The 10,216-nt window shown below is 39.4% G+C and overlaps 1 protein-coding gene across 1 annotated transcript in view; it reads left to right on the forward strand.

Annotated features, from left to right (window-relative positions):
* The window catches only part of LOC116507753 (stonin-1-like), a 63,831-nt gene extending 62,156 nt beyond the window's left edge, over nt 1-1,675 (forward strand). The window contains exons 10-11 of the mRNA XM_032216079.1: nt 36-125; nt 1,568-1,675. Coding sequence (XP_032071970.1) covers nt 36-125; nt 1,568-1,675 — 198 coding nt within the window. The remainder of the gene's footprint in view (nt 1-35; nt 126-1,567) is intronic.
* The last annotated feature ends 8,541 nt before the right edge of the window (nt 1,676-10,216 follow it).

Here is a 10,216-nt window from a genome sequence, read left to right on the forward strand (position 1 = left end):
TAGGTTAAACTTCTGGGGCGGTTGTTTCTTTGCAGGATCCTTTAAATTCCGATGATGATGTTAGTGAGCAAGAAACACCTGATGTTTTTGACACTGATAATATAATTGTATGCCAATATGATAAGGTACGTTTAAGTATTTTTTCTTTTTAAATGATCTCTGAGACTTCAAGTCAGCCTTCCTTAAAACATCAAATATATCAGGAGTTCTTATTTCCTGGTGTTGGAAAATTTGAGACGATAACAGATATTTTTACCTAGTTCCATAGTGCCAGATTGGGGCAGGCCCCTAATACATTTATATTTTAGGCATGTAGTTAAAAATAGATTCTGTGGGTTCGGTGCCCAAATATATGTTGTATATAAAAACTGACATAGAAGTAACTAAATAACATGCTTGCTTAACTCTGTGTTAATATGAATCCTCTCTTATATTTATATAATTGAATAGCATACTTATTAATCCCCATGCCCATGAACTAGTGAAATATTACAGCAAAAAAATGTGACAACAAGCCTGTGGTGAATGATGACCTTTTCAGTTGTATGTTGTCTTTTTATGGAATTGTGCAGCTGAAATCTTTCATATGCTTGCTGAGGTTTCAGAAAGCCATGCAAATAGAATGAAAACTGAGTAGAACCATGTGGTTAAAGGTTGCCGTTCTTTAAAAGAATTGGACCTTTTTATTCATTAAGAAATCTAGTCATCTTGTGTGAATTTTCCTCATAATGCTAGATAACTGGTTATCATGGACATGTTCCTTTAGACACACTACATTTTTGATAACACGAGGCTGGGGAGATAAGGAAAGAATTAGATAAATGGAAAACAGATCTTGGCATAACAAATGAACAGGTGTTTGAACAGGTGTCGGTGCTTCATTTCTCTCTGCTTCAGAGCTGGCAAGGCTTATTTCCAAAAGCTTGCTTGGGATGGGACAATTCTGATTAAGTGAGAGAGGAAAAGAGTAACTCATAAAGGCCCAAGTGATGTTCAAACAAATCTATGCACGCCACCAAGGTGAACTGATGTAACACTTTTCTCAGTTGCCCAAGAGAATCTTGAGAATAGTAGCTTGATGTCTGTGAGAAAGGCAGAAAGCATCTTTAATGTGATTTCTCAGCACTTTTTTGAGGTCCTGTCATGAAAATCATGCAAGTGCTGTCCCTTACATTATGAGAGAGAGAGCAGCAAATTGAGAGGAACAGTAAAATTTGCCACCCAGTGAAAATGTATGAGGGTTTTCTCATCCCCATAAACCTAAATGAGCATAATCAGGGGCCAAAATGGAGGACATATTAATAGAGTATCCCAGAAGATATCATGACTGGAATTGTAATAGGAGGTTTCTTTCTGCAGTGTTTTTCTTGTTTCTAAATTACTGTAAGGTTTGCATTGTTGACTTGCCCCACCTTGGTTTTGGTTCTAATATTGGACTGGTACAGCAAGTAACTTTCTCATTGCTTATAAAAGAAAACATCTTTTCTGTTAGTGGACCTTCTAATCACCAAGATGCAAATGTTTTCAAAGCCATGACTGAGGGAGCTGATATTTTGTCTTTCATTAGGTTCAGCGAAGCAAGAACAGATGGAAATTCTACTTGAAAGATGGTGTGATGTGCTTTGGGGGAAAGGACTACATTTTCTCCAAAGCCATTGGAGATGCAGAGTGGTGAAAGTTTCAGAAATATCTGCAGTATTTTTAAAAACTGCTTTGTAAAATTCAGTAAGGAAATATTGAAATTTTTGTGCTCTGAAAAAAATTCACCTGAACAAAGTATGTGACTCTATAAAAAAATCCAGTGTTGAAAATTACTGTGTTTATTGATCAAGCTCCATTTAATTTGTACGAATCAGTAAATTATGTGTGTGTGTGTGTGTGTGTATCCCTCCCCCCCCACTCTTGCACACAAATTTCCCCTTATTCCTTCCTCCAAACGCACATAAGTCACTCAGGAAGGCTTACAGCAATTGAAATCAATATAAAAAACTGAAAACATTTTGATGACAAAAAATGGAAAACATATCTAGTAAATCATAGTGGGCAAAGACAAGAAATAGCAACTTTGACATAATCTCTGGAGACATTATCTCTGGAGGGGTGGCACATAAAAATACAAGAATACCCCTGCTGCCAAGGCCTGTCTGAGGCAAGTATTTTGTTTCTCACAGTGGCTCACCAGAGACTTTAGGAGTGCTCATAAAAAGCAATAGAACTATTTAACTATTAGCTCTTCCAGCTCCATTGATGCTGCTAGCCACCAAGCTGACAATAGTGCGCCGAGTATCTCAGCATTGAGTTCAACTGGCTTGAAAAAATTCCAAAAATATTAGTTGGCTCTCACAGGCTGGTGTGAGCCAGCTTCATATATCACTGCAGACATGTATCTTTTGAGCCCATGAGTTTCGGAGTCCAACGAGACTGAGCTTGGTCTCCATAGTAATCTTTCATTATTTATCCTTCCATTTTTTTTTAAAAAAAATGTGATTTGTAGTTGAGTGTGGAACAGAAGATTGGTCACATTTATAATTATAGGCAAAATATATTTTTGTTTTAAAATATGCTATCCCCCCCAAGAAATGTAATATATACTATATATGGCTATCTAAAAGTCCATTTTTCATGCTTCTTCCCTCATAAGCAGCATAGACAATCTACTTTCAGAAGGCATAGACCCTGAACTAAAATGATTATCTTCTTAATTGCTGGGAGATAGTTCTATGACCATCAATAATACCCATCTCTATTTAGAGTAAAGTCATAACCCCCATCTGAAGACTGTTAAATTGGTAGCTGTTACCAGTTTTTGTGTAAACACATTTTTTAGTTGGTAAGAAGTACAGGGAGCAAAGCTTAAAAGACCAGTTGTCATAGTAAGCTATCAGTGTAGGAGGTGATTGTGGATGCAGCACAGAATAAATACAATTCCCTTTGAAAAAATACTGTGTTTTTTTTTAAAAAAAGGGAGATCAAATGATAGGTCTGTGTGGGCAAATTAGTAGCATTTTTAGTGTAGCTATAAATCTGGATTGTTTGGTGCAAAGGTAAAATGCTTACTTCATATTCAAAAATATTGGGGATCACTACTTCCCATATTCCTAATTGCTACTTCCTAATTGAACAATTAGATCCAAAGACCAAATGGTATATCTCAGCAAATAGTAACTCCTAGTTGACCTTGTCTGGGCTTGGAAGTTAAGCAAGATTAGATCTGGTTACAACTAAGATGGGAGAACAATCGGGAACAGTTGATTTGATTTGATTTGATTTGATTATATTTATATGCCGCCTTTTTCCCCCGAAGGGGACTCAGGGCGGCTCACAATTCAAATCAGGGAAGGGGGGTACAGACAAAAAATAAAAGACGAAACATAACAATACATAATTTAAAAACACACAACAGTCATACCATTCGAGACGGGGGCAACAGCTCTTTAGCCCCAGGCCTGTCGAAACAGCCAGGTTTTAACGGCTTTGCGGAAGCTGATATCTAAGTGAGTGTTTCTCCACCGTAGTAACTTTAAAATGTATAGAGTTCAGCTCCATACAAGAAAAGCTCTCAGTCTTTCCCTCCCTCTTGACCTATTGACTCTTCCTCCATATATTAGTTTTGCAACTCAGTCATTTATTCACTCTTTATATATAAACAAGCCATGCCAATGTATTCCTTTCATGCCTGGCACTCACTTTTGTATCCATGTTTCTTCAGCAACTTTAACAGGTGTGGACCTCAAATTCCAGTATTCCCCAGCCAGCTGCCAAGGTTGAGAAACACTGTTGTAGAAAATCTAGTAAATTTGCTAGAAGGGAAATACAAGAAAGAGAGGGAAGTAGGGGCATCTGGAGGATATGGTAAAAAAAAAGGCAGAGATTGTGACAAAAATGATGAGATGGAGACTCTGCCTGGAGGAGAGAGAACATTCACCTTAAAGCTGCCCCATTCGGAGCAAGAATGCTAACATTTCTATGACTTTTAAATGGTCTAATTCAGGTGCAGCTGCTTAGCAGTGAATAAAAGAGAATGATAACACCAAGAATTGGTCTCTACCACAGAGCGATTGAAACCAAATGATGTCTGCTGAGATACATAATTCATAAGTCTACATTACATTCAATTTCAGTGCTTGGCATCCCTAGGTAGGTCTGGAAAGGCTCTGTCTAAAACTATGTAAGGTTTCTGGCAGTCTAAGATCACATATTAGCATAATTGTGACTCCATTGCAAAACCATGGTTAAGAAAACATAGTTTGATGCAATGGTTGAATCCAAGGAGGGGGTGGCCTATTCTGAATTGGGATGCACCACTGATCTAAGTAGAAAAAGCTTTTCTTAGAATTTTGAAAGCAGAACTTCTGATCTTTTGCTATAGAACTTTATATTCTGAAATTGCAGCACAAACATATTTTATGTTGGACAGATGCAAAGCATTCAAATGTATCATCATTCTGCTATTGCAGCAGGTTGTCACAAACCAAAGTCAGATCTTATTGGCAGTTTTTTAACTGTGGCATTAAAACTTTTTAAGTTCCCAGTTAAGAAATCGATGGAAGCATAATTAACTCTGATTTACGTTTTAAAGGCATTTGTATTCTTGCATTAAGGACATGTTCCATTATGTTATCTACAGAAGTGTCGATTCATTCTCCAGCAAATCCATGCAAAGTGTCTTGCTAATTTCCCCTTTTCTATAGTTATAAACTGAGAGCATATTGGTGCAATGCATCATTGTGGATTTGAAAGAAATTGCTAATTTCTTCCACAAGCGTGTTTGCAGGCTTGCAGACCGACTGAACTGAAAAATTCCTAATCAAAACTGAAAGTGTAATAACACTGTAATGAGATTATACATGTATTTCACAAAGAAAGCTTGAGGCTAGGCAACAAGAAGGATGTGTTAGAAACACAATTCACATTTGGTTTTTAAATGACAAACTGAGATCTATATTTTTATTAGAATTTCTGTAAAGAAATAGATATCTCGTTACTTATTCCTCCAGCTGGCAAATTCTGGAACAGCTCTACCATGTATTAGTTTCCTTAGATGAGACATGAATGGAAATGAGCTTATCTTTTTTGTTTGTGGATACATAATGGAACCCACAGCAAACTATTACCAGTAAAAAGCTCCCAGTATAGGGGACTAGCTATAGCAAAAGACCACAAGTTCTGCTCTATTTTCCCTGCCTTTACTCCCAGTTTTCCATATCTCCTTCCAAGAACATCAGCTATAATTCCACAGTCAATATATAATATCCTCATTGAGTTGTCCTGGTGCTCTTTCTTTCTTTTCTTTCTTTTCTTTCTTTCTTTCTTTCTTTCTTTCTTTCTTTCTTTCTTTCTTTCTTTCTTTCTTTCTTTCTCTCTTTCTCTCTTTCTTTCTCTCTTTCTTTCTTTCTCTCGTTCTCTCTCTTTTTCTCTCTCTCTTTCTCTCTTTCTCTCTCTCTTTCTTTCATGCGTGTATTTGTATGTGTTTATATGAGAATGAAAGAGCCAGTATGTAGTGGTCAAGGTGCTCATTTGAGCCAGTTTCTAGTCTTCCCTTAGGCATGAAAGCTGGCTGGGCCAATCACTTTATCTCAGTCCCAAGAGTCCCAATATCAACCACAGTACCAGCCAATCCACAATGAGCCAATGTTATATATGATGTTATAATCTTATACTTATAAATTATGAATATATCTTCAATGAAGGAGCTCCCAATAATTTGGTTAGTGTTCCACCACTCAGGCTGGGGGGTCAAATTTTATACCCCTCAGACAGGGTTCGCAACTTGGGAGTCCTCCTGGACCCACAGCTGACTTTCGACCACCATCTGACGGCTGTGACCAGGGGGGCATTTGCCCAGGTTCGCCTGGTGCGCCAGTTGCGACCCTACCTGAACCGGGAGGCTCTCACAACGGTCACTCGGGCCCTTGTGACCTCTAGGCTGGAATACTGCAATGTGCTCTACATGGGGCTGCCCTTGAAGAGCATCCGGCGACTTCAGCTAGTACAGAATGCGGCCGCGCGAGTGATCGTGGGCGCACCTCGTTTCGCCCACATAACACCCATCCTCCGTGAGCTGCGCTGGCTACCTGTTGATCTCCGGGTGCGCTTCAAGGTCTTACATACCACCCACAAAGCCCTTCATGTCAGTGGATCTGCGTACTTGAGAGACCGCCTCCTGCCAATTACCTCCCTGCGACCTATTCGATTGCACAGATTAGGCCTCCTCCGAGTTCCATCTGCCAGTCAGTGCCGACTGGCAACTACGCGGAGGAGAGCCTTTTCAGTAGTAGCTCCGACCCTCTGGAACGAGCTCCCTGTGGAGATTTGTACCCTCACCACCCTCCAGACCTTCCGCACAGCCCTCAAGACCTGGCTATCCCATCAGGCCTGGGGACAAAGATCGTAACCTGCCCCCACCCGAATTATGAATGTTGTGTTTTATTTTTACTTGCACTGTTTTATGTTTATTGTTTTATTGTCTTGTACCCCCCCTTCCCTATAAATTGTAAGCCGCCCTGAGTCCCCTCAGGGAAAAGGGCGGCCTATAAATAATAAACTAAACTAAACTAAACTTTATCATTTTAAGTATTTGCAAATGTTGGAGTTTCATTCTTATACAAGGGTGCTGCTTTGCAGTTCATTGGAAAGCACCAATTTAAATAGCAGTTTGAAGAACAGATCGAAAAGAGCATGAGAAACACTATCAAACTTTACTGACAGTTAAGCTGTGATCATACTATGCCACGGTATATTGAAAAATCCAGAAACAAGTCAAGGTCCATCCTGCATATGACAAAACATTCGTGGGTTTTATCAATTCCTAGTTTGTTCTCTTTTTACCTGCTCTTGCTTGCAACTTAACAGGTTTGAGTAGAAATTCAAACCACAGTAGAAGCTTGTTATGAGCAGGGCACCTAGGCAGATGCAGGCTTCAATAAAGTCATTTATTGCTCTGCTATCCCATGACAAATGCCCTGATGCAGCCGCTAAAGTTCCACCCCAAACTTTCCCAAAGGCAGCCACCCACAGTCAGTGCAATATAGTCCCACAATCAAAAACAAGAGCCAGTTCACAAGGCAGGGAGTAAGTCCATAGTCCAAAAGTAAGGTGCAAGCCTACAAGGCAAGGCCCAGAAGTCTAAACAAGGTTCAGGACCCACAAGGCAAGGTTCAGACTCCACAGGGTAGAAACACGATCCAAAGCAGAGGTGTTTTTTTTCCAAGGCTGGTAAGTATGTGGCAAGGCAAAACAATTGTTCCCAATAAAGACACCTCATCCTTACCTCTGATTAAATAAGCTCAAGCCAGGTGTTTCTTGTGAGGAGGGGTGGGTCAGTAGTCTCACAGACCTCCTTTGAAATCCCTCTGCTCCACTCTTTGCCCTCAGATTGAGATGGGGAGGTAGCTATTCCACATCAGAGGGGATCTGCTGCCTCTCATCATCACTGCCTATCTGCGTCCCTGTGTCTGTGAGGAGAGGCAGCTCCCCATCTGGTTGCCTCCAATGCCAGAGGAACTTGGGACATCATCGTCCTCAGCCCCTGGACTCCCCAGACATTCCAGGGGAGATGTGCCATCCCTGTCTGATGGTCCTGGTTCCCAACTCCTCTTCCTCTGAATGGGGATCTGATGAGACCATGACAAAGGTTAACTTGGGCAGTATGCATCAGGAATAAGCCATGAAACAACATGCAACCCATACATCCTCCACATCACAGTATACTAGAGAAAGTGGCACATTTATCTTTAGTCTCACTATCAGGTGGAACAAAATTCCAGGATGCCAGAAGGCTGCCATGATTAATGGTGTTGAATATTGCGCAGGACTCCCACCAGGATACCCAAAGCCATCTCATTCCCAAACATTGGCCCAGAGGTCCATCAAGCAAGTAGGATCAAGAGATGATGAACTGAACAAAGGCTAGTTTTATTCTAGTAGTTCTAGTCATATTGTTTTTAAAATAAGAAATTACCCTTTGATTAGCTTACCTGTGATCTGATTGCCTTTTAGCCCCACTGTTCTCTTTGCAAGATAAGTTGCAATATCAACAATTCACTGACAGCCCTTAGAAAAGGTTCAGAGTAGGAACATATTCTTCGATTGGGTTTAGCTTTAAGAATAACACACTTAGTTACAGGATCTCAGGATCAGGAAAGTCCTATACTTAGCAGTTTATGGAGCTGCTAAGGCAGAGCTGCCCAAATTCCCTCCCCCCCCCCAGCCATTCTGGCACAGATAACCTTCTGAATTCTGACTGACAGCAACTGGCAAGGTCAAAGCAGTTAGCAATTGAGGCTACTCACCCACTGTCCTGATATCATTTTAAGTTTATCTACATAAACACATTCCTTGATACAGATGCACATTATTCTCCAATGTGAGACTTTTCCATATATTTTATTGGAGAAGAGAATGATCTTCAGTGTAGCTTGATTTTAACAAAGATTCCTGCCTCTTCTTTCTATTCTCTATTTAGTTTTCTTTTCCTTTCTGTGTTTAGTTTGTCTTGTCTTTTATTTATTTTTTTAAAAAAAATCAATAAAATTATTTTAAAAAGAATACTCTTGTTTTATGTATAGAAACACACACATATCCAATATAGATATAGGGCTTCCTGATGGCATCCTGACAGCATCTAAGTTTTCTGTTTTTCACTGTTGCCAAATGCTGTCCAATGGTTCTCAGGATAATAGACCTTTTAAATTGCTTGTGCAGCATCTAAATTAAAAACCTGAGCCAAAAGAGAGAAAATGGAATTGTGATCAATGTAGGGTAAGTATAAAACCCATCATTCTTCATGTGTCTGAAGTATAATCATTTAGAGATTTCTTTCAATAATATAATATAATGAGAGAAAGACAAGGAAATAAAAATTGCAGGAATTTCCCTAGGGATAATACCTCAGTTCTAACAACTTCTCAAAAACAAAATGTGTTTGTTTATTGTTTCCAGCCTGCAAAATGGCAGGTAGTATTTTCTTTTAATAAATAGAAAAATACTTAAGTTGAAGTTTGTTCAAGATTTCCAACTGGCCTAAAAGTAACCAGATTTGTGGGAGGCTCAATCCTCCATAAATCATAGGTTTTCAAACAGCCAAGAATGCAGGGGTCATGGAGGATGCAATGTGTTCCTGGACTTTCCAAAGGGTGGGGCAGAGATTCCTCACTCTTGCTGCATGAGAATTTGATATGCAGTTGAAGCTTTTCATGCAGCACAGCTTTGCTTTCTTTTTTTTAGGGAACTGCCCTAAAAACTCCCCCCCTCACTTTTAGGGAACTGTCTAGTCAGAGCAATGGTTGATCTAGATCAGTATGATTTTTCTCCAGCATTTAGATGACAACTTGGAGATCTTATGGACTGAAGTTGGGATTTTTAAAGATGCAAAGCAAGAGTTTAATTGGCAAACTACTTTTCTCCCATCAAACAACTCTTAAGCTATGTTCACACCTTGGGTGAAGGTATGAATTAATTTATCATGTTTACTGAATTTAGCCACAATTGGCTAAGTTCCCAAAACATGCAAGGCCAAAACGAAAGGATTTTATGAATTAACATAATGTACAAACCTTCAGATCCAGCTGCACTTAAACAGATAAATGCTGAGTCAGAAGACAGGCAAATACCCACACCTATTTCTGCTTTAAAAAGTAAGTAGTGAGGGAGCAATTTGAAGTGTAAATTGCAGTTAAATACATACAATAGAAAAATTCTAGCAGTGGCTGTAGGGGTTTTTTTGGGGGGGGGAATTTTACCTTTTAGGTACTGTAGTTCTTTCAATAACCACCAATATTCCAGAAATAATACTGATAATTGACTGATAGATCAGTTACTAATGCAGTTGAACTACCAAACTGGGAAGGACTGGGATTTTGCTGTTTGAGATGGAAAACAAGGGATGGATTAAAGAAGCAATGGTTAAAGGTAAAAGTGGTCTTATACATATTCATAACAAATAACCTTTACAAAGTGGTTGTGGAAAAATCACTTCTTTTGCCTGGTGGTTTGCACCATTATGGTGACCCCTGGAGATTTCAAAAGAGGTGGCTCTGGGAATACTCCACAGTCTCAGAATTGCCAGTTGCCATCTTGATCATGCACGGAGCACAACTGATCTTCAGTTTGGTAGGATTTTCTTTGCAGTGAAAGATATCACTTTACTGAATTTTCTTCCTGCCAATAATCTTCTAGTATTATAGGCCATTTAGAAGACCTTTTAATTACAATTTTC

The sequence above is a fragment of the Thamnophis elegans genome, chromosome 4 (assembly GCF_009769535.1).
Source record: "Thamnophis elegans isolate rThaEle1 chromosome 4, rThaEle1.pri, whole genome shotgun sequence".
In the NCBI taxonomy this organism is placed as follows: Eukaryota; Metazoa; Chordata; class Lepidosauria; order Squamata; family Colubridae; genus Thamnophis; species Thamnophis elegans.